General features: G+C 42.1%; 2 protein-coding genes across 3 annotated transcripts in view; one reads left to right on the forward strand and one right to left on the reverse strand.

The window, feature by feature from the left end:
- Window positions 1-21,369, reverse strand: LOC100654487 (probable 2-ketogluconate reductase). The gene is made up of 5 exons (XM_010586676.3): window positions 16,277-21,369; window positions 15,052-15,223; window positions 11,323-11,501; window positions 10,341-10,437; window positions 1-1,537 (listed from the first exon to the last, which is right to left on the reverse strand). The coding sequence occupies exons 1-5, from the start codon at window positions 16,656-16,658 to the stop codon at window positions 1,381-1,383; spliced, it is 987 nt and encodes a 328-aa protein (XP_010584978.2). The 5' UTR covers window positions 16,659-21,369; the 3' UTR covers window positions 1-1,380.
- TXNL4A (thioredoxin like 4A) overlaps window positions 21,308-25,436 on the forward strand; it is a 16,532-nt gene continuing 12,403 nt past the window's right edge. Inside the window, exons 1-2 of one of the 2 annotated variants that reach the window (XM_003406238.4) lie at window positions 21,308-21,420; window positions 21,757-21,968. In XM_003406238.4, the coding sequence (XP_003406286.1) occupies window positions 21,816-21,968 (153 nt within the window). In that variant the 5' untranslated portion in view covers window positions 21,308-21,420; window positions 21,757-21,815. Of the gene's footprint in view, window positions 21,421-21,756; window positions 21,969-24,424; window positions 24,553-24,971; window positions 25,042-25,436 lie in introns of those variants that run through there. The other variant, XM_023543711.2, reaches the window with a different exon arrangement.

Here is a 25,436-nt window from a genome sequence, read left to right on the forward strand (position 1 = left end):
TGTAAATAAACTCTGCTTATTTAGCTGAGAGAAAAGAGATAATGCCTAGGCGCTTGCTGGAGAACTTAAAGGTAGTTAAGACAACATATATATATATATATATATATATATATATAAAACCCAGTGCCCTCTAATAATTTAACAACTCAGTGCAGTGTTTTCTAAGGCCAGTTGTGGGAACACTCCTAAGATGCACAACTGAGCTTTGTTTTTCAAACAGCAAACTTTAACAGAAGCCTAATGGTTATCAGGGTTGTAGAAGTAAAACCCTCAGTTTAATTTCTAAATGGAGTGCTTAATTTTAGTTCTGAAATCTCCCCAGACCTACTGGCACCTCAAAATTCAAAGTTCCTCACACGCTATGTAACTCAAGAAGCTATCAGAATTTAACAGGATGGAAGGCAAAACAGTTCAATGGGAAATCCGCAGACCTTGGGGCACAAAGCCCTGGGTTTTAATCTAAATTCAGCTATTTGTAGGCTGTGAGACTTCAGACAAGTAGTAACTTCTCTGGGTTCTGTTTCCTCATCTGTGAGATAGGGGATGGTAGTAACAGAACTTCCCTCATAAAGCTGCCGTGTGAATGAAGTGAGATAGAGTTTGAAGCACTTAGCAAACCCTCAGTAAATGTTAACTATTGTCACTATTCTTAAAGCTTTGTAGCCAAAAATATCAAACCAGCATATAAAATGGCCACCATCCATCAGTTTGTCCTACTGTGGTGGCTTTCATGTTGCTATGATGTTGGAAGCTATGCCACCGGTGTTTCAAATACCAGCAGAGTCACCCAAGGTGAGCAGGTTTCAGCTAAGCTTCTAGATTAAGATGGACAAAAGAAAGCCCTGCGATCTACTCCTGAAGATTGGCCAATGAAAACCCTATGGATCATAATATTGTCTGTTAATAGTGCTGGAAGATGAGCCCCATAGGTTGAAAGACACCAAAAATACATTGGCTGCAACAGTGAACTCATGCATACCAACAGCCATGAAGATGGTACAGGACCAGATAATATTTCATTCTGTTGTACGTGGAGTCATAATGAGTCAGAACCAACTCAACAGCAGCTAAGAACAACTATAAAATGAGCTCTAGCATGTATAAGAGGAGCTCTGGTGCTGCAGTGGTTAAGTGCTTGGCTGCCAACTGCAAAGTTGGTAGTTCAAACTTACCCAGTGGCTCTGAAGGAGAAAGATCTGGTGATCTGATTACTGCCTAGGAAATCCTATGGGGCAGTTCTAGTCTGTCACATGGGGTCACATGACTTGAATCGACTCGACAGCATTTAACAGCAACAGCGTGTATAAAGACACAAAATAGTGACATTTTCACATTTAACCTGCCATGTTTTAATCCCACTGAATTCTTGGCCCACATAAATCATTTAAGAAGCACTTCATTAGGAATGGGAAGGCCATTGAGAGAAGCCAGGATGCTTTTAACCAAATTTTCCATCATTTGTCGTCTGGCTTGATGAGTTGCACTTCCAGCGTGTGGTGTCAGAGTGACGTTCTTCAACTTCAACAAAGGATGATCTCTGAAATACAAATTAATTGAAGAAAACTGTTCAGACTTGTCTGGTCTCTTTATCTCATATTCTGGTTTCACTTTCCCCTGGGGACAGCCTTGCGCTGAGCTAAGGAAGGCTATGAGAGGCCTTAAAGCATACTCATACATCTAGGTGGGACTACCACTCATCTGATCCTAGTATGGGGAACCAACATTTTTGGGTGCAAAACATGAATCCTAACTTCACATGAGCCATAATACACAACGGCAACAAGATGTGTAGTGGATTAAGAAACACTGGCCCACAGGACAGAAAAGGGCTTTAGGAGAGATAAGTGGTGCTAGTCTAGGTATCACAGGACAAGCTGAATTAGCTTTTAATGAGCAGCAGCATTCAGAGGAAAAAAGACTTGTTAACTAGAAAAACAGATTAGAGGAAGTTCTCTTCCAGGAAGGAGCCAAGGGAGTCAGCCTGGAGAGACAATGAGGCTTTAATGAAGTGGGTCAGAAAGACTTAACAAATAATGCTGGATAGTGCTAGAACCCAGCATCAGGAAAGAGCTTGTACCCTGACCCAACAGGACCTCTTGACTATTTTAATACAGATGAAGGCTGAAGTAGTCATGGGGCAATCGCTCTCCATCCTAGTGGCTGAGGCTCAAGGTGCATATCCATGGAAATCTTGTATATTTCCAAACCTATGAAACTTCTCTGGAGGCACCTGTAATTTACACTGGTGCACTATGACTGCCCTCACCCCAAAAATAGTTCAGAATAAGACATGTACAATTAGCAGGGGTAGGAACTATTCTGAATACCCTCATGTCCTCCCTGTAGGAGGGAGACAGACCTTGCTACACAACAGCACACACCATAAACCAGTCTCAGTACAAGCTTGTGAGCTGAGACAGGGTGACTGACTGTCTCTAGTTAATTTGGAACCCAGAAATAACCGAATCATAGCCAGTTGTAATCCGTATCCATAATACCAAACCAAACTCACTGCCATCAAGTCGATTTCAACTCACAGCGACCCATTGGGTTTCCTAGGCTGTAAATTTTTATGGAAACAGATTGCCACATCTTTCTCCTGAAGAACAGCTGATGGATTTGGATTCAAACCACTGACGTTTTAGTAAGCAGCTGAGCACTTATAACCAGTACACTACCAGGGCTCCAAAATAGTATCTAGTATATGGGAAAGGGCAAATACCTCTATAATTTTTACTGATGTGTTCTGTAAGGAAACTGAACTGAGCCATGACCACACTACGATATGGTGTAACACTGGCATTGTTGGTAAGATTCAACTACCAACGTAAGTCATGTGATAACACTGATACTGATGATCGAATGTATTGGGAGACAGTGTTAAGGCCTCCCAAGGATGTAATACCAATGGAAAATGACTGACCTGAGGAAGAACTGGATTTAGCTAACCATCAGCTAATTTTTATGCTAAATAGTTCTGTACACATTTATCATAAGGTACAGATAGCAGTAGATCGAGGGGGGAAATGAGTAATCAAATAAGTACAAAAATATGAAAATGCCTTTAATGGCCTTGTAGAACAAATTAGTTCTTTTAAATCTTTCCCTACCCCACACTGACTCCTCCAAATGTTAGGAATATTCATACTGATGTTGTCGCTATATCTGTTATACAAACGCTATAGTAAACGTACATACTCAGACAAATATGATGGCTTTGCTACAAGAAAGCATAGGCCAAGGGCCGGGGGTAGCCTGTATTCACAAAAAAAGGGTTAATGCAGCGGCTTTGGCGTGCTAAAGCTCTGTACATTCCAAAGGAAAAACTGGTCCTTGACTGGCTCTGGGGAGATAATCTCTGAGTCCTTGGGGTTTCCTGCCTGATAAGTGTCATTGGAAGCTTAAGGCCTTGATCCATGCAGACAGTTTACGCTGACAACGTGATTTATGGTGAATGCCTGTTTTTGTTTGCCTAGGGCCCTGCTCCATGCTCTATCAGTTTGACTTCTGGTGGAGGCTGGAGACAGAATAGCTAAGATCAGTCACATGGGTGCTCCACACCTCTGTGACTGTGAAAATGGCAGTGGCATGGTGGAGGCCTCTGACTTCCTCTAACTTCACAATGGAAAAGGGGAATCACAATCAAGAGCCCATGATTGCTTTGAGGCAGAGGTCAGACTGGCTCCACTCTCCAACCTTTTTACCAGTTCGGACAGCCACCATCCCTCCCATGGCACTCTCTATTTCTCTGCTGAGTTTGGTAATTCGTTGCAATGGCCACACAGAACTCACAGACAGTACTCAAGATTACGGGGTTTATTAGAGAAGCTGTTGTTGGTGTTAAACCAAAAAACCAAACCCACTACTGTCGAGTCGATTCCAACTCGAAGCGACCCTATAGGACAGAGTAGAACTGCCCCATAGAGTTAAGGAGCGTCTGGTGGATTAGAACTGCCAACCTTTTGTTTAGCAGCCATAACTCTTAACCACTATGCCACCAGGGTTTCCTTGTTAGTGTTAGGTGCCATCAAGTAGATGCCGGCTCATAGCAATCCTGTGTGCAGCAGAAGGAAACCCCGGTGGAGCAGTGGTTAACAGCTAGGGCTGCTAACCAAAAGGTCGGCAATTCAAATCCGCCAGGTGCTCCTTGGAAACTGTATGGGGCAGTTCTACTCTGTCCTATAGGGTCACTATGAGTCGGAATCAACTTGATGATGATGGGTTTGGTTTTTTTTGGTTATGTGCAACAGAACAAAACACTGACCGGTCCTGCGCCATCCTCATAATCGTTGCTATGTTTGAGCCCATTGTTGCAGCTACTTTGTCAATCCATCTCTTCAAGGGTCTTCCTCTTTTTCACTGACTCTCTGCATTACCGAGCATGATGTCGTTCTCCAGGGACTAGTCCCTCACATTAACATGTCCAAAATACGTGAGATGAAGTCTAGCCATCCTCGCTCCCAAGGAGTACTCTGGCTGTACTTCCAAGACAGACTTGTTCGTTCTTCTGGCTGTTCATGGTATATTGAATACTCTTTGCCAACACCAAACTTCAAAGGCGTCAATTCTTGGGTCTTCCTTATTCATTGTCCAGCTTTCCCATGCATATAAGGCGATTGAAAACTTTGTGGCTTGGGTCAGGCACACCTTAGTCCTTAAAGTGACATCTTTGCTTTTTAACACTTAAAGAGGTCTTTTGCAGCAGATTTGCCCAATGCAATACATTGTTTGATTTCTTTTTTTTTTTTTTTAATTGTGCTTTAGGTGAAAGTTTACAGAGCAAATTAGTTTCTCATTAAATAATTAATACACAAATTGTTTTGTGTCATTGTTTGCCAACCCTGTGATGTGTCAATACTCCCCCCTTCTCCACCCCAGATTCCCCATTTCCATTTGTCCAGTCTTCCTGTCCCTTCCTGCCTTCTTGTCTTTGCTTCTGGGCTGGTGTGCCCATTTAGTCTCATATACGTGATTGAACTATGAAGCACGTTCCTCACGTTGTGTTATTCTTTGCCCTGTAGACCTATCTAATTGTTGGCTGAAGAGTGAACCTTGGGAGTGACTTCAGCACTGAGTTAAAAGGGTGTCCGGGGGCTGTCTGATTTTGTGACTGCTGCTTCCATGGGCATTGATTGTGAATCCAAGGAAAATTAAATTTGTTACAACTTCAATATTTTCTCCATTTATCATGATGTTGCTTATTGGTCCAGTTGTGAGAATTTTGTTTTATGTTGAGTAATCCATGTGGAAGCCTGTAGTCTTTGATTTTCACCAATAAATGCTTCAAGTTCTCTTTGCTTTCAGCAAGCAATATTGTGTCATCTGCATATAGGAGGTTGATAATGAGTCTTTCACCAATCCTAATGCCAGATCCTTCTTCATGTAGTCCAGCTTCTCAGAGTATTTGCTCAGCATACAGATTGAATAAGTATGCACACCCTTCCTGATTTTAAACCATGCAGCATCCCCTTGTCTGTTTGAACGACTGCTTCTTGCTCTATGTACATGTTCCTCATGAGCACAATCAGGCATTCTGGAATTCTCATAATTTGTTATGATATACAGTTGAATGCCTTTGCATAGTCCGTAAAATACAGGTAAACATCTTTCTGGTATTCTCTGCTTTCAGCCAGGATCCATCTGACATCAGCAATTATATCCCTCATTCCACATCCTCTTCTGAATCCAGCTTGAATTTCTGGCAGTTCCCTGTCGATGTACTGCTGCAACCACTTTTGAATTATCTTCAGTAAAACTTTACTTGCATGTGATGTTAATGATATTGTTTGATAATTTCTGCATTCTGTTGGATTAGCTTTCTTTGGAATGGGCACAAATATGGATCTCTCCCAGTCGGTTGGCCAGGTAGCTGTCTTCCAAATTTCTTGGCATAGATGAGTGAGTGCTTCCAGCATTGCATCTGTTTCTTGAATTATCTCAGTTGGTATTCCATCAGTTCCTGGAGCTTTGTTTTTCACCAATGCCTTCAGTGCAGCTCAGACTTCTTCCTTCAGTCCCATCACTCCCTGATCATATGTTACCTCCTGAAATGGTTGAACGTCGACCAGTTCTTTTTGGTATAGTGACTCTGCGTACTCCTTCCATCTGCTTTTGCTGATCCCTGTGCCGTTCCGTATTGTGCCCATAGAATCTTTCAATATTGCAACTTGAGGCTTGAATTTTTTCTTCTGTTCCTTCAGCTGGAGAAATGCTGAATATGTTTTCTTTTGGTTTTCTAACTCCGAGTCTTTGCACACATCATTATAATATTTTACTTTGTCTTTTTAAGGTGTCCTTCGAAATCTTCTGTTCAGCTCTTTTACTTCATCATTCCTTCCATTTGCTTTAGCTACTCTATGTTCAAGACCAAATTTCAGAGGGAAATAACAGGTTACCATTCAGGTTCAGGAATGCTCAGGATATAGTTCTTTGATCAGAACAGCCTCTTCTCAGCTGTGCCCACATGCACACCTCTCTCTGAGCCCTCGGCCTTTGCCCTGCTTGGGCAAGCATTAGAAAGCTCTTTTAGCTCTGCTGATAAATGCCCCGAGGCACCTCACTCCACCAGTAAGCCTTGGCCCAGAAGGTACTCAGCTCTAGCTCCATGGGTTGGCAAACCTAGCTCCACTAAGTACCCAGGGGCACCCTACTCTACCAGCAAGCCTCCTGCCCAAAGGCACTCAGTTTTCTCATTCTGTGGGCCAGAAAGCCCACCTAACCGTATCTCACCAGTCTCTAGGCTCTGCTGCTGCCATTTCTCTGCAAGTGCTTCTCACCATCTCTCGTGTTACAGCTCTCTCTCTCAGTCTCCTGTCTAAGCACGGGGATCCTGGGTCTAAAGTAAAGGATGCGCTCCACTCCAGGCTCTTCTTTCTTGGTGGTGCTGAGATCTTCCCTTCCTATCTCTGCGATGGCTCATTTTAAGCCTAGCCAGATGGCAAACCTGACCAATTCCCTTGTTAGGGTTCCAGAAGCCTTATTTGCATGCTCCCACCCCCACAAGGGTGCCAGGTACCTTATTTACATTATTGGCAACCTATCCAATCCCTTTGGTGGGCCATAAGAACCTTATTTGCATAGTTCCACCCAGTCATTGATGGGAGTTACAAAGATTATGGCTAGAAGCGTCATATTAAGTAATTCATAGCATTTCAGTGACTGACTGGCCCCCAGTAAAAACCCTAGTAACCAAGGCTTGGGGGAGTTCTCCTAGCTGGCAACACTTTGCACATATTGTCACACATTGTTGTGGGGAGAAATAAGCTCCATCCTCACAACTCCAACCGGAGAGGACAAATGGAAGCTTGTGCCTGGTTTCTCCTGAGCTCCACCTTATACACTCTTTGCCATTTCTGATTTTCATCCGTATCCTTTCACTATAAAAAACTGTAAATCTGACTCTAACTGCTTTTCTGAGTTCTGTGAGTCCTTCTAAAGAATCATCGAATCTGAGAGTAATCTTGCGGACTCCCAACGCCATTGGTAAGTGAGTTTTTTCCTTTTGCTATACTCTTATAGTAAATCTTTTTGTAAAACAAACAATACTTATATAGTATGACTAAATAACCCTTGTGGTGAAATGAATTCCTTTATGTGGGCTTTTACCTTGGTTCTTCAAAAATAACTTGAGAAATTTTTCCCCTAAGCTCTGAGGAGTTACCTTTGCCCTAGTTTTCTACCCCAGAGGGTTTGTTACTTTTGTCCAGGTTGATTGTCATTTCCTGGTTAAGCTGTAAACAACTCCTAGTTTGATACTTTTTGTCTGGTCCTGTGATTGGTACGCACCTTGCAGGGATTGGTCAGTATACTATGCAAATGAAGTGTCCGTAGCTTACCATGCAAATGAAGTGTCTGTGGCCTACCAAGAAGGCATTGATCAGTTTGTGGCCATGGTGGAAGGGCCATGCCTTGAAACTGATGGGGAGTTTGTATATCTATGCAGCCAACTCCACAGAGGTTTTTGAGACAGGAAGAAGACAGAAGCAGAAGGAAGAGAGACGAAGCAGAGAGAGAAGAGGCAAGGAACCTCCTAAAAGAGCTGTAACATGGGTCAAGGGCTGTAACACTGAAGATGACAACAGGCCTAAAAGGGGCCCTGCAGCAGAGTCAGTGGGGATGGCAGGAAAGCTGAAGGCAGAAAGGCCTATCTGGAAGGTACCAAGAGGAGGCCTGTCCTCGGGGGGCTTGACCTTGGGCTGAGAAGAGCCTGTCCTTAGCGGGCCAAGAGGAGGCCTGCAGGCCAAGAGGCAGAGAGAAGAGCCTGCTTACTCGCATGGCCGAGAGGAACTGACAGACTGTCCTGCACTGAAGAAGGGGTAGACATACTCTCCTCTTTGGGGAAGCCTTCCGGACTTTGCCTACATGCTTCCTGATCTTGATTCTGAGTTGTAGTTTATTAATCCTGATCCTGAGTTGTACCCTGTTGCTTCCTTAATAAATCACTTACTTTAAGTATGGTCTGTGAGTTCTGTGTAGCCATTGCAGCAGATTAACGAACCCAGAAGAGAAGTAGAGAGTGCCTTGGGAGGGACAGCTGGTGTCAGAATTGGTAAAAAGACTGGGGAGTAGAGGTATGTCTCACCTCCACTTCACAGGAATCAGCTTTGGGCTGATGGGGATGCTGATTATCCCCAGAAGCTAGACAGGTTCTGATCCTGCTACTACCTGAATTTTATAACCTCAAATTTCCCACTTTTTAAATTATTTTTTTCACAGTACAGTACACTGTGGTAAGCAGCAATAAAATTTTCCTCCAAAAAATAAAGATGAAAACTCAAAAACTACCTGATAGGGATAAGATAGAAATTAGAAACGAATATGGTTATTTACAGATTAGGCATAATTGTTAAATCTCTTGGCCACAAGAATTATTTCACATGGGACGCTGAGTGTGCACCACTTATTAAGTTAAACTAAACATTAGGATATAGCCCTGATATGTCCTGTGACTAGACAGTGAATCTAAGAAAAAGCTAATTTTAGCAGAATAGGCAACAGGGATGACCATGTGGCTTCTAGGTTTTAGAGTAAGTTGACAGCTAACTGCCTAAAATCCTCATGCTTTCTAATTTATATTAAAATTAATTTTTGTTCTATATCAGTGGTTCTCAAACTTTTGATCACAGAACCTCTTTACACTCTTAAAAATTGAGAACTCCAGAGAACTTTTGTTTATGTGGGTTGTATCTATTGACATTTACCGTATTAGGAATTAAAATTGAAAAAAAAAATACAGTAACACAGAAGCACACATTACATTAGCCGTCAGAGTGATGGCATCATTACATCATCAGCCTCTGGAAAACTCCACTGACCACTCGTGAGAAAACATTAGTGGAAAGATGAATAAATAACATCTTAGTGTATTATAAAAATAGCTTTGGAAAAAAATAGCTTTGACCTCACAGAACCTCAGAACTTCTAGATAAATTATTGTTTTTCTCAGAAATGTCTTAAGTTCTGTGGTCAATCTTGATACACTTAGTTATAAAATTTGGTTTTAATGTAAAACATTCAGCAGACAGTAACAATCAAAGTTAAGAGCTCATTTACTGAATGACAGAATTAAGCCTCCAGTCTTAACAGGCTGGATCATTAGGCCAAAACATAAACAAATGAAATTAAATAGAAATAAATGTAAAATTCCACATATATATCTTAAAAATCAGTTGAGGAGATAACAATTTCAGTTTTCACTGACTGAAAACTTGGTGAGTAAGGGTGTGATGTGACTGCTAGAAAACATATACTACCAATATAACTTTTCTTTTATTTTCCTGCAATGGTGAGGCCACAACACAATTATTGTGCTCATATCTTAACAGCACATTTTCAAAGGAACTTAACAACTAAAAACTCTAGGGGGAAGACAATAATAATAGCAATTTGTCTGGAACTCCATCACTTAGGCTACAACTGAAGGGCATGAGGATATTTAGCCTCACAAAAGAAAACAAAGACGAAGCATACTAGGTGTCTTCAAATATATGAAGAGCTATAAGAGAGAATGATCAAACTTACCCTTGGATGCTCCAGGGCAAGCCAGGATGAATGGGTGAAGAGGAGGGCTATTTTGGCTCAATCTAAGAAGGAACAGTTTATGGAGAGTGTCTATAAGGGGGTGAAGGGGTGAAGCAGAGGCCAGGTGCGGTCTGTAGGAGCTGCGCCTCTTACCTTGAGGGAGATGTGCCACCAGAGGCCTCCTCGGGGCCTTCTAACTCCAGGATTCTCTAGTTCTATTACTCAGTAAGACTACAAAAGGCCAAGAGAAGCCATTATCTGAGGACTTTGCCTCTACTTTTTTTCAAGAAGAATTTATAGACTTTGTTTTATTTAGTCACCTTGGCAGGGGTTCAGGGTACGTCACGTCCAATGCTGCGGCTTTAATTATCCCGGTCTGAAGAGCATCCACCAGGGCATCATGATCAACTAATAGGCCTGAATCAACAAAACAATATTCTATAGTCACCACGTTTAGACAACATACGGAAGAGAAGTATCGGTCACACCAGCTACTCATTCAAATACATCTTAATTTTTTTTCCAACAACATGTTTAAAGCTATGTCAAAGGTCTGATGAAGAGCATGTGAATATCACTCTACCTAAATTGTTACTATAAACTGCCTGAATTATTATCAACCAGTAATGAGAGCCCACCAGGTACCAGGCATGGTGCCCTTCATATACATTATTACTTTACCACTGAATTCTCAAATAAACCAGCAAGGTCAATACTCATTTTACAGATGAGCCAACTGAGGCTCGTAAGTTCTGCTGCACTACTGACCCTTGCACAGGCTTCACTTGTCAGTGTCAAGAGAACCTTGTCTCCCTCCTTAGTGAATGCCATATTCAACTCACCATCACATTTGGTTCTAGCACAGGCCCAACTACTTCCTGTACTTAAACGTATAAAGCACTGTGTAAACATCAAGCTGTCAGAGTAACACTCATTAGTTTTGGAAAGCGATAGCTCAGAAAATTCATCCCCACACGTTTTGTTTAATTTCTCCCAGAGAATGAAACTGTGGCGTCCCCATACCAGATAAAAACCTAAACTTGGGTTTGAAAATCCCCACGTTGTTGCTTTTGTTACTAATTTGAGGTCTAAAACAATGTGAAGACAAAGATCAGAAGTATTTCTAAACAGAAAGTAAAGTTCATTTTAGATCACCCGTTCACAATCTTGCTGGATCTGTTGAACCAGGACGCCATTCAGAAAAGGGCGATGGGAACTGCTAAAAGTATAGCTGTGTGATTTTCTGACTGAAGAGAGCAGTACCCCATTTCGCCTAAAGCCAGACAAATGGGGTGTTGCTACCTCTGCCGACATTGATGAGAATCCCCGTGCGTTTCATCAGTCTCAGCTCCCTCTTCCCAATCATGTTATGGGTCCGGGGGGTCAGGCTGGTCGCCAACATCACGAAGTCCGACTGCCGCAGCAGGTCATCCAGGTGCTCACAGTAAGTGGCTCCAACTGCCTCCTCCTCTGCCAATATCCTACAAAGGTAGTAAGGGGACAAATCACCTTCTCTAGTTGGAAATTTGTCTAACTGCCCCACAGGAGGGCAAGCCCATCCAAGAAGGAGTCTCTGAGAGTGAGTCTTGCCAGCTGGATGGAACTGGAGCTTCCCTCAGTGCTGCCATATGGCCCTTAGCACCTAGACTCTGCTGAGAGTCAAGGCATCAGGGCCTTCCAGCCACTTGGAATCTCCAACTGACCCTTGGAAACTTTCCAAGGCACCTTTGGGTTCTCCGACAGTTTGCCTCCTTAACACACAGGCAATGGCTGTTCCACATCAGACCTGTGCTCCTTGAGGCAGGAGCTATGTCTCACTACCTTGGGCCCCCAGAGCCGAGAGCAGTCCAGAACCCAGTCACGTGGCATATATATTTTAAATAGTGTCCGAGGCTGTGCAAACACATCTAAGATTCCCATAACACCAAACAGGGAAGAGCCTGGGAGTGCTGTTTGTTGAGTAGGAAGCAAAGGGTCTGATGCAGTCAAAATTTTGTGTGTTTTCTTTTTGTTTTTGGCCCAATTTCAACTCCTGCTCTGGCCGTCCCAGTTGATTACTCACAGAAATTCTATGGCCCAGGAGTTCACAGCATTCCTGGGTAACCACCGCTAACTTACAAACATGGAATAACAAAGCTGTACACATTCTCTTCTAACATGTGTGTCTGTGGCAAGGCATGGCACAGAGGAAAACAAATGCCTGGAAAGCCGTGGTCCCTCCCGAGTGTCCCACACAGCATACGTGTTCCATGGAAAAGCCCTGCGCACCTCAGCATTTGTACCCTCATAGCACACAATTTTTTTTAATTTAAAAACTATATTTCAATATCATTGGTAATATATGAAATATATGACTTTTTTTTTTTATGACGTATTTTATTTTGTGCCTTTGAAAATATTATTCTGAGAAAGGGTCTGTCTTAGTTATCTAGTACTGCTATAACAGAAAAACCACAAATGGGTGGCTTTAACAAACAGAAATTTATGTTCCCATAGTATAGGAAGCTAGAAGTCCGAATTCAGGACACTGGCTCTAGGGGAAGGCTCTCTTTCTCTGTCCACTCCGAGGGAAGGTCCTTGTGTCTGAAAAGCTTCTATTCCTTGGTTCCTTGGTGATTATCATGGGATAACAGCATCTATCTTCCTCCATCTCTACTTGCTGCTTCTGTGCCTGATCTGTTCTTTTTATATCTCAAAAAGTGATTCGCTTAAGACATACTGTACCCTACACTAATACTGCCTCATTAACATAACAAAGAAACCCCAGTCCCAAATTATAACCACAAGTATAGGGGTTAGGATTAACAACACATATTTTACGGGGACACAATTCAATCCATAAAAGGTCAATAGACATCATAAGACCAACAAAGCGTTTATGACCCAAAAAAGATGAAAAACCTCTGGGAGATAGAGATAGAGACAGGATTATACAAGGCCTTGCAGATGTTGGTAAGGAATTAGGTTTTGTTATATATGGAATGGGAAGCCACTGATGGGTTTTAAGCAATGGCTGCTTTATAGAGGATGGATTATGTCTCAGGCTGGGTTCTCTAGAGGAGCAAAACCAGTGAAGCGTGTGTGTGTATATATGTGTGTGTATATATATATATGTATATATACACACACATAGAGAGAGAGAGAGATTTATTTCAAAGAAACGGCTCATGCAGTTGCGGAGGCTGACAGGTCCCAAATCTGTGGACCAGGCATCAGGTGGATGCTGGCGAACCCAAAATCAGCAGGTCAGATGGCAGGCTGCTGGCTCATGTACCAAGAACGGGAGGTCAGAGGATGATGAATTGGATGCAAGATTGAGAAAGAGAGAGAGAGCTTTGCCAGAACATCCATATATGTTTGATGCAGGCCACATCCCCAAGGAAACCCCTTTCAACTGATGGGCTGTTCACATGAGATCACAAAATGGAAGATGACTACACAGTATCTGCCAAGCCACTGAGAATCATGGCATAGGCAAGTTGACACATAACTGTAACCATCACAGACTGGATGGTTCAAGAGTGGGTATGAGGTCAGCCCTGAGAAAGACGTTGCTGTAGAATAGGTGAGAAATGATCGACTAAGGTAGAATCCACGAAGTTTGAGGGAAACAGGCAGGTTCAAGGTCTACTTTGGGGAAAGAATCAACAGGACTTGGTGTTGGACAGAGGAATTGGATCATGAAAGGAGAAATCAAGAATGACCCCTAGAATTTTAGGCTGAGTAACTGAGTGGGGGGTGGTGCCATTTACCAAGAAGATGAAGACTTAATTTAGAAGCACTAACACAACCATGAACCTCAAAAGTTCAGTTTTGAACATGGAAACTTAAGCTGTCTGTAAGACACTGAGTTTCAAAAGAACAGTGGGATACATGTGCAGAAAGCCCAGAGAAAAGGTCTGGGGTACAAGTGGAAGGCCAGCTAGAGAAAAATTTCAGAACTATCACAAAATAACGTACTTACCTTTTGGCAGAGTGAGACTCTCCCCTGAAACCAACTCACATCGAGTGGGGACAGCTTTTGCTGCCACTTAGCATGAGCAAATGAGGAGCAAATAAGGACACTTTGGTGGGCTCCCGGATGGGCAGCTCTTCCTGCTTGGTATGAGAAGCTGTAAAAGTTTCAAAAGCTTTGGAAAAGATGCATGAGTATATATTCCTCAGTATTAAAGGAACCAATCAAATTGTTCAATAGAGGTAGAAGACAGTATATCCTATGGTCAAAAAATAATTTTAGATATAAAGAAGAACACACAGTGTAGGTGAGTTAAAATTCTCTTTTCTTCCTGGTGAAATTTTTTCAGTGAAAAGGAGTTACAGCCACATTTCTAGGTAATCATCAAAAATACCACAGTCTCTTTCTTGATCATTGTTATGGATTGAATTGTGTCCCCCCAAAATATGTGTAAACTTGGCTAGGCCATGATTCCTGGTATTACGTGGTTGTCACCATTTTGTAACCTGATGGGATTATCCTACGTGTTATAAATCCTAACCTCTATGATGTAATGTTAAGAAGCAGGATTAGAGGCAGTTATGTTAATAAGGTAGGACTCAATCTACAGAACTACATCCTTGTATCTTGAGTCAATCTCTTTTGCAATATAAAAGAGAAATGAGCAGACAGGAAAGGGGTCTCATGCCACCAAGGAAGAAGTGCCGGGAGTGAAGCCTGTCCTATGAACCCCAGAGTCCCTGCTCTGAGAAGCTCCCAGACCAGGGGAAGATTGATGACAAGGACCTTCCCCCAGAACCAGCAAAGAAAGAAAGCCTTCCCCTAGAGCTGGTGCCCTGAATTTGGACTTCTAGCCTCCTAAAATGTGAGAGAATTCTGTTTGTTAAAGCCATCCACTTGTGGTATTTCTGTTATGGCACCATTAGATAACTAAGACAATCATCAATCCTACTTCTTAGAGAGATGAGTAGAGAGGCTTATAAAAAATGGAAGAACAATATATTCAAGCAATATTTAAGGTAGTAATGGTACAAATTCTGCTTAGTTGATACAGAAGTCCATTTTCTGAATTTTACCTGCGGGTCCTGTTATGATATAGAATCTTCATTTCGAAGGCTTTGGCCCTCTGAGCAATCTTATAGCCAATGGAGCCCATGCCAATGATTCCCAGGGTGGCCCCTGTCACTTCTTGACCCATCCAATTTATAAAAAAGTTCTTTGTATCTGGAGAAATAGTCAACTGATGACCTGAAATGTACAAGTACAGAGTGAGCAATGGAAATGGCACCAACAAAAACTCCCATAATCTTCACCTGGATCAGTTAGAGAAGGCCGGCTTGGACCACAGACCCTAATGCATTTCTACATAGCAGTCAACATGTTTCTGCAAGACATGAATAATAGGAATAAATGATAGTTTCCTCATAATGAGACCAGAGCCTCATGGTAGAATGTTTTAAAATAACTTCTTTCACATTAAGGAAGGCTTTCTGGTTGAAAGAGTTGTTGTTGTTATGTGTGTATGTTAACCAGTAGCCAGAAATAGAACCTGGTTCTTGCTTCATCTCTCAAAATTCTTCACATCAAGCCTCCATTTGGGGAGGATGGGAGAAGTTTTGAATTGCTATGTTATCTTTCCCAGGCCCACTCCCAGAGATGTTGTGTATGAATAGGTGCAATTCCACCTACTCATTTGTAGGTCATGATCCCAGGGTATTAAGCCTGACCTGCTAATGAATGACCTCCAAGGTATTTCCATACTGGTTCTGAAATTCCTTCACACACATACATATACATACGTACATTTTTCTATCTGGTATGTAAGTGAGTGAAATTTGGGAATGGGTTGGGAAACAACCGTGAGCAAATAGAGATTGTTAGAATATATTTGCTTGGGGTTGTGAGCCTTGGATACTAATGCAGGCTGTAAACTACCAAGAGAGGCTCAAATTCCCAAGTGAAACAAAGTCACAGATATGCTATGGAGAAATCAGGACAACCAGAAAAATTTGTACTTTGAAGATACCTATTTAAAACCAAAACCAAACCCAGTGCTGTCGAGTCGATTCTGACTCATAGCGACCCTATAGGACAGAGTAGAACTGCCCCATAGAGTTTCCAAGGAGCTCCTGGTGGATTCGAACTGCTGACCCTTTGGTTAGCAGCCATAGCACTTAACCACTGAGCCACCAGGGTTTCCGACACCTATTTATGTACTTTTGAATTATCTTAACAGGTATGTTAGTAAATATTCATCGGTAAATTTCTTTGGAAAACCAACAGCTTAAATGGGCATTTTACCTTCTACCAGTCTCCGGGCTGAAGCCAGCAATAAGGCCATTCCCATATCTGCTGTGGGGTTTGAGACAGCCTGTGGTGTGTTAGCCACCTTCACACCAAAGCTAGCAATGAGCTTCAGGTCTAGGTGATCTAAGCCTACTCCTCCATTGGCAATAATCTTCAAGGAGGGCAAGCTTTCTAGGAGCTCCTTGTCAATAACTGGCCAGCCTGCCCATATGTAGACAGCTTGGATCTTTTGACTGAATTGTGTTTTATTTTCCAAAAATTCCTGCATGGTAATGAGATTAAAGTGTTTCTGCAGATCTCTGACATGGTCTTCACATATACCACGTGGCCCTTCAAATCCAGATACCAAAACTCCAGGTAGTTCTTGATCTCCCATGACCTGCAAAAAGACAGAACATGATTTCTGCAAAGAGTCTTTAAGAGAACAGCCCACATGACCTTCTCCTACTCCTCAGGTTTTCTAAATTAAAAGACTGCAATTAATTTTACTTCCTGGATAAATTCCTGTAAAACCTGAAACGCAAGAGACCCAGAGCTCTGACTCTACCAAGTCCTTTTCTATCTCTCTCACTTACATCTGTTTTTATTTCTACCCTTTCGCTGCTTGTGCATGACCCCAGTGACTTGGACGCTGGTATTCATGTCTTTCTGTAATCTCCCCCAGAGAGTGGGATGAGTTGTTTGACTAGCTTCTAATGAATAGAATGTGGCAGAAGGACTGGGAAATCATTCTGAGATTCAGTCATTAAAAGGCTGGCTTCTTTCTTGGTTGCTCCCTCTCAGATCATCTGCTCTGGGGGCAGCCAGCTGCCATGCCCGGGAGGCAGCTCTGTGCAAAGGCCCGTGCGTGAGCTAGGAGGTGGATCCTCTCCCACTGGAGTCTTGAGGGGACTACGGCCCTGGCTGAAGCCCTGATTGCTGCTTTTTGAGAGACCCAGAGCCTGAAGAAAGCCTAAACCACTCTCAGATTCCTGGCCCACATAAATTGAAATAATAAACATCTGTTGTTTCAGGCCACTAAGTTTTAAGGTAATTTGTTATGTCTGCAGGAATGGTGCATACGTTATTCACTGACCATACTGTGAAGCTAAAAAGTATTTGTAGTTGTTTGTCAAATGAATTAAATACAGTTTTATGCTCCTTGTCCCTAATTAAAAATGAGATATTTTTAGCATTGTATATCTTTCCTCTAAAAGGAAAACCTGTTGCTTTTCAGGTGTTGAGGCTAGTGAATGCATTTTATCTTTGGGAATAGCAAAGCTAAAAAAATTTTTTTTCATTGTCCAAAGGTCAGAGCATAATTGGTAAAAAAAAAACAAAAACAAAAACATAATTACTCTTCAGACTTTGAGTAAAAGATTAAGATAGTGTTATTTGAGGTGTAAATGTTTTCGTTTATTTTCACAGAGAGGAGGGTTGATTCCTGACCTCTTTTAACTATTAATTGGGTTAAAAGCAATCATCATCATAATAACACAATATTATTGTTAGTGTTGTATACGGAGAGGAGCCAAGATTCTCCCTTGATTCAAGGTTGCTCCAAAGCTAAGAGAGAGTGAGATTCCCAGTCAGGGGAAAGGGGAGTTTCAGCAATCAAGAGCACAGGTAGATTCAAGGAGCTTACTCCTTTTTCAGTCCTTTTCTCTTGCTTTCTGATTCCTTTCAACAAGTAACCAGACTGTGATCCACCTCCAGTCACAGTCCAGGACCCTAAAACAGAAAGTTAGTTCCACTATCAACATCATCGGCCTTGAGAATAATTATTCAGCACTATGTACTCTGATGCCCCATGCTCACAGGGGAGTGTGCAGACTTTGGAATCACTGTATCTGCTACTTATCAACAGTCTGACTCTCGACAGTTATGTAACCTTTCTGCGGGTATCTCCTCAGTAACAACGGAGTAGTAATAACCAAAAACCCACTGCTATCGAGTTGGATCCCAACAGGTAGTGCTTAATAGTGACTGGCATGGGGCTGGCACACTAGCCTTGCACTTCGTTCTCTTCCCCTAACTCCTGCATAAATAGAGCTAAACAGGCAAGAAGCATGGTCTCTGTAGGTGCCCTGTGCTAGACAATAGGAATGTGAATCGACAGGTAGAGAACATTCTGACAAAGAAGGGACCCAGTACCAAATAGGTGCATTGTTAAGCACCTGAATTTTGTACAATTCAAAGGATAAACCATGTGTAAAATTTGGAAGAATCAAAATTTTATAGCTGTTTTCAACGAACAGAATAATAGTTCAGACATTTACATCTTCTGGTTGCTACGTGCATTCTCCTTATGCTGTTCAACTTGAGCTGCTGTCAATTCAAAATGAGTTATTTTTCTTCTACTTGTAAAATTATTGCTTAAAGTAAAAAAAGGAGAGAGAATATTACCTTTGTTGAAATTGTCTTCAACAGACTCCAGGCTCTAAATTCAGGTTTTTCTTCTACTCCAACGTTGTAAAATTGAGATCCAGAAAGAAAAACAAGCAGAATGAACTTCCAACTGCTTCTTTAAATGGAAATTAAGACTGATGTTTACCCAGAATTCTGGGCAGAGATTTTCTAGTTACAGTGCCTGTGGGAGGGGGGAGGTCCCAGAGGGGAGGAGCCTGATCCAGTCATTCCTGAACAACCAGGTGCTTTGTTGGGAGGAGACTCTAGGAACCAGAGGAGGAGCTTCTTCCTATTAGGAATCACCTAAACCACCTGTACCGGGCAGGGAGGTGGAGCATCTGTAATACAAGGACAGACAAAACTAATTTAATTCAAAGGAGAGGAGGAAGAGGCCAGGTGAGGGGGAGGGGGAAGCAAAGAACAAACTTCAATTTAAAAATTAAAAGCAAGAAATATAAAAACCAAATGCAACCAATAGAAATATTTTTTAGGTTTTGGAACAGAGAGAAATAGGGACAAGGAGGATGGGAAGGAAAGGAAAGCAGGGTTTGGGACTGATTCGGTCTGGTTCCACCACCTGCTGAGAATTTACATTTCCAACCCAGATATGCTGAATCTACAGTTTAACAAGATCCCCCAAATGAATCTCATGTACACGGTCCCATGTATACAGGTGATTCTTGTGTATATACAAGAACGTGTCCTTGGGGGCTGTGCTATTCTGTCCTATAGAGTCACTATGAGTCGGAATTGACTCCAGGGCAATGGGTTTGGATGGGTGGAGGATGGCGAGATTTTAAAAAGATAGACAATTACGAGTGTTGGCAAGGATACAGAGAAATTTAAAAAAAAAAATCCCCGTTGCCGACAAGTCAATTCCGACTTATAGTGACCCTACAGGACAGAGTAGAGCTGACCCATAGAGTTTCCAAGGAGCACCTGGTGGATTCAAACTGCCAACCTTTTGGTTAGCAGCTGTAGTACTTGACCACTATGCCACCAGGGTTTCCATAGAGAAATTAGAACTCTTATATCCCATACCCACTGCTGTCAAGTCGATTCCAATATATATTGCTGGCAGAATTGTAAAATGGTACAGCCACTGTGGAAAACAGTATGCTAGTTCCTCAAAAAGTAAAACGCACAGTTACCATAAACCAAACCAAACCCGTTGCCATCGAGTAAGATTCTGACTCAAAGCGACCCCATAGGACAGAGTAGAACTGCTCCATAGGGTTTCCAAGGAGTGGCTGGTGGATTTGAACTGTTGACCTTTTGATTACCAGCTGAGCTGTTAACCACTTTGCCACCAGGGCTCACAGAGTTACCACATAACTTAGCAATTCCACTCCTAGATGTATCTACCCAAGATAATTGAAAATATGTGTGCATATGAAAACTTGTACACAAATATTCATGGCAGTATTATTCATTATAGCCAAAAAGTAGAAACAATCTAAATGTTCATCAGCTGGTGAACAGATAAATAAAATGTGGTATATACATAAAATGAAATATTATGTGCCATAAAATGGAATGAAATACTAATACACACTATGCCGTGGGTGAAGCTTGAAATCATCATGCTAAGTGAAAGTAGTCACAAAGGACCACATATTGTGTGATTCCATGTATATGACATATCCAGAATAGGCAAATCCATAAATACAAAAATTAGTGGTGGCCTAGGACTTGGTGGGTTGGGGAGAAATGGGAAGAGACGGTTAATGGACAGCAAATTTATTTTTGGGGTGGTGGAAATGCTCTAAAATTGACCGTGGTGATGTTTGCACAACTCTGTAAATACACTTAAAAACCATTAAATCATACCCGTTGAATTATACTCTATGGATTCTCTCTACCAAGTGTAATTGTAATATTTAACTTGTCAGTCAATAATATCATTTTATAATGTCATATTCTTCTCATTTCATTCTTCTGGCCAGTGGTTTCCTCACTTTGTGATATTACAACACATCAGCAGACAAATTTTGAGCAAGCAGTCCAATATATGTATAATTATTTATTTTTACATTTAAATACATACACAAACTACTAACACATGTGCACATAAAACACAAAAATATTAATAACGATGAAAATAGCATTTTAAGTAGATTTATGTATTAGTCATACACAAATATTTCAGCTGTCATTAAAAATATTCATATATTTTTTGAAAACAACAAAATTGATTATAATGCATCATTCTTTTGACGAATTCTGGTTTAGCACTGTGATACAGCTATTGGAAGGTCTGGTTCTATGGTGGATCCACTGTGACCCTTGGCTGTCAGCGCCGTCACAGGTTTAACAATTGTCTCCCACTGATACGGAGAGTGAAACAGAACAAGTCCTCCATTAGCTCAGCTGTATTCATAATTCAATAAGATTCACCAAGATTTTTGTTGAAAAACAGCTGGGAAACTTCAGTCTTCTCCGGTATTATTTGCGCCAGTGAATTGGAAATGACAACGAAGTGCAATAAAACCCTGATTTTTCTCATAATGACCACCTTGATGCTTTTTAAACATACCATACTCTAAATACCTACTTGAGGATTCTACTGCCGAGCGGGCGGCGTTCCCCTGACAGAGGTATGACAGCGCCGCCGCAGACGCGCGCACGCACGTGACGCACGCACGCACGCATTACGTCGATGAGCGACCGCGTCAGGAGGTATTAGAAGGGCCGCGGGGCCTGGCGCTGAATTAGGCGTCCTGCCGGGGAGAGCGTAGGGCGGACAGGAGGTGCGTGCGAGCCCGGGGGGCGGGCACGGGCGGTGTGGAGGCCGGGGGATCGGGGGCAGGTTCCGGGTGGCGGCCGTGGGGGACATGGGCGGGAGGCCGGGAAGAGGGGGCGCGTTCGGGATGGTGGGCCCTCCGCACCCCGGGGTCCCCATTAGCGGGGCGGTCTGGGCACAGGGCGGTGGAGGCCGCGTTCCTGGCGCCAGGTCCATTGTGGCGGCCGGGGCTCTGCTGATTGGGGAGCTACCACAGCTGAGGGTCGGATTCTGTGTCAGCCACTCCATCGAGAAGGTGGTTGCAGCTTCCTGATGAAATCAAAATGATTTGTCCTGTCGTCAGGCGACAATGAAGACTCATGCCTACGGCTCTCTGTAGCAGATATCGGTCACGTTTTCAAGATGTCGTACATGCTTCCACATCTACACAACGGCTGGCAGGTGGACCAGGCCATCCTTTCCGAGGAGGACCGAGTTGTCGTCATTAGGTTTGGACATGATTGGGATCCTACCTGTATGAAAATGGATGAAGTTCTATATAGCATAGCTGAAAAGGTAAATTTTCTTCATATGGGTTGCAATAATCAGTTTAATAATTTCATTGTGCTTGAATTCCTTTTGCTTTGCCAGTTGGCAGTAAAATCTAAAAGTGAGGTTCAAAACTGCATTTTATACTCTGTTCTGTGTAAAGACATTTTCCACATAAAGAAAGGATTAACGTACAGACTGGTTCTTACTTTGTGATTGAGGATGGGCTCCCTGAAATTGTACAGAGTTCAGGTCTTTTTTTGGGAGACGTATCCGTAGTTTTCTTAAAATGTAAAGCGGTTCATGAGCCGCTCCATAAATAAGTAATTTCTGTTAACGTTGTTTTTCAAAATTCACATCTGCGTTGCAGTGAGAAAGCAGATTTGCAGACTTTGGCAAGAGCACTGGAACTTTAGCTGAGTTAGAAAAGTTGGTCTTTTTTGGAACCTTGTTTGTTTTATTTATAAAACAGAATATCGATGTAGTAAACCCTGTTCTTGGTGGTTTTTTTTTTTTTCTTTACCCAATCATGCTCTTTATAAGTCACTTGACATAGTTTTGAGTGAGTCAAATTCATGTCACATTAGGAGAAAAGTAGAATTGTGGTTTGTTAGAACTAATTTTCCGAATTTTTAACATTAGCGCACTGGGTAACCTGTGGCATTTGTTTGCTGAGGATAAAAGTGCAGTTATAGGACCCTATTACATAACCAGAGGTTTAATTCTTTTTCTGTAATTTCCTGATGGATGACTTTGATTCTTGCGGTTGTAGCAATAGGGCAAAAGACAAAAATATGAAGATATTAATAAAATATTAGTACTCTATAAATAATTTGAGGGGTCATTCATTTGAATCGAGAGTAGAAGTAATAGAAACATTGGAACAATCTTTTCTTTCTTGCTAATATAGGCTGAGTTAAAATAACCTCCTTTGAGTAAATAGTAGTATGTATGTAATATCAGGAAAAGGAGAGATGATTGTTAATTTTTACTATCCCCTATGTTTTTATGTAGTATGAAGGGCAGCGTGAGGTTATGGTGGTTGCTTTATGAACTTCTGGGACTATTCTTATGTTTTACTAGTGCTTATTAAAATGCTTCTCAGAGATTCCGATTCCATAGGTCTGGGGTGGGATCCAAGAAATTGTTTTTAAAGAAGTTCCCCAGGGAATTCTGAGTGGCTAGACCATAGGCCTCACTTTCAGAAACACTTCAGTTGAGGTGAGGATGAGAGTAGTGAGGGCTTTGATTATCAGCCATTTTCTAGTCTCATCCTCTTGGACCGCAGGATAACGAGGAGCTTAGTAGACACTTGGAGAATTCAGGCGAACAGTAGTTTCTCTCACCCGCTGGGAACCCTCCCAACCACCTGACCTCCTCTAACCGCACAAGCAGGGCAGAGAATTGTTATCAGCATCAAGAACCCAAGGCTGATTCCTGTGAGGCGGAGGGCAGACGTACCTCCTGTCCAACCTTTTTACCAATTTTGACGCTAACTGTCCCTCCCATGGAACTCTCTGCTTCTCTGCTGGGTTCGATAATTCATTGCAGTGGCCACACAGGACTCACAGACAATACTCATGATTCTGAGGTTTATTAGGGAAGTACCAGGTTACAATTCAGGATTAGAAATGACTCAGGATACACTTCTTAGGTCAGGATAGTTTCTCAGCCCTGCTGGTAGGCAGCCTTCTATCTGGCCCTTGGTCTGGCCTCTGTCCTGCTTAGGCAAGTGTTTCAAAGCTCTTTACCTCTGCCAGTACGTACCTGGAGGCACCCCACTCTGCCAGCAAGCCTCCTGCCTGAAGGTGCTCCGCTTTTTCAATCTGTGGGCCAGGAATCTCATCACGCCGTTTTCTGGTTCTGCTGTCTCTGCTTGCCATAGTTCCTCTGCCGCTGCTTCTCGCCATCTCTTGCTGTCTCTGGTATTATAGCGTGCTCGCTCTCTCCTGGGTCCAGGAGGTTGCCAGCACATGGATCTCTGATCGAAAGGACGTGCCCCTCTCCTAACTTTTCTTTTTAGTGGTAGTGTGGTCCCTCTTTCCACCTCTGGGATGGCTCGTTTTAAACTTAGCAGGATGGCAAAACTTACCAATCCCCTCATTAGGGTTCTGTGTACTTTATTTGCATGGTCCCACCCCCACGAGCGTGCCATGTGTCTTATTTGCATTATTAGCGATCCCCCTTGGTGGGCCACAAGCACCTTATTTGCATAGTCCCACCCAATCATTTGGTGAATGTTAAAAGACCTTGGTGATCCATTGTACAGGGTCAGAGGTAATGAGTGAGATGGTGTCAGGGAACCATTTAAACATTGCTTAATCTGGGATGGGTATGGGCAAATACATTGTAATTCAGTGAAAAATTGACTAAAAGCAATTTTTGGATCAGCAAATCATTGCTGTATTGACTGAAATCATTTGAGATATGTATTCTGGAACTTTTCACTGTTCTACCTTGCAGGTGGTGGCATAAACATCGAGTGATGCCCAGATCCCCCTGCCATCAGTGTGAGGCTAGGATGGCTAGAGATGAGGGTCGTGGCTCTCCAGATCTAAGCAGAGCTCAGCAAGATGCTGTTAGCTAGGAAACAGACTTTATGTGTATTAATGTAAGTTTTAGGGACTTTTACCAGGCTTGTTCTTTGCTTCTCTAATTCCTTTACGTCATTCTTTAGCCTGAATCAGTGTATTCCTAGTGGACACACTTTATGTGATGTTGAACCTAATGAAAAGGACGGTTTGATTCGGCTCACTTACAGCAATTTTCTCTGGTCTTTTAAATTACTTTTTTGCTTGTCCAAAATTTGGATTTATTTTTAATTGGTTTTTGCCGTTATAGTTATTCAAATTGCAAACTTGAAATACACTCAAGAACTATTAATGTTTTATTTTCTCTTTAGTGTAAGGGCAGAATATGAATTTATAGTTCTAGAAGCCCTTTATGGGGAAGCTCAATGGGAATTTTTGAAATTTAAGGTTATAGTATAAAGAACAATATAACTCTCTATTTAAAAATCTCCCTCTGCAGAAATGGCATATAGTGGGGGATCGCCCTCATCATGTAACGAGTCCTGTTTGGATATCACAGCTGTTCTAAAGTGAGTAAAAGTTCCAAATGTTGAGGCTGGACTTGATGATGCTATTTCTCCTACATGTGGTGTATTGACTTGCTGTTTATACAAGGCCCACCCCCATGTCATACCAGATTAGTTTTGAGCTGTATATGGAATAAAGGAAGTTAATCTGAAGACATAGGAGGGTTGTTAAAAGACTTTACAGATGTTTGGGGGCTTGCTGTTAATAATTATGGACAAGTTATTTGGTAGAATGATAAAAAATAAATTGTTGAGCAGCTAGTATTACACACAGCTTTGAAGAGAGACTATTTAATGTACGTTTGAGCATTCTTTCCTTTTTGAAGGGACATAGTTTGTAATAAGCAATGTTTCAGGGTTCACTGTTACCTAAATCCCATGATAAATAAGAATAAATG

This window comes from Loxodonta africana, chromosome 11 (genome assembly GCF_030014295.1).
Source record: "Loxodonta africana isolate mLoxAfr1 chromosome 11, mLoxAfr1.hap2, whole genome shotgun sequence".
Taxonomy (NCBI): domain Eukaryota; kingdom Metazoa; phylum Chordata; class Mammalia; order Proboscidea; family Elephantidae; genus Loxodonta; species Loxodonta africana.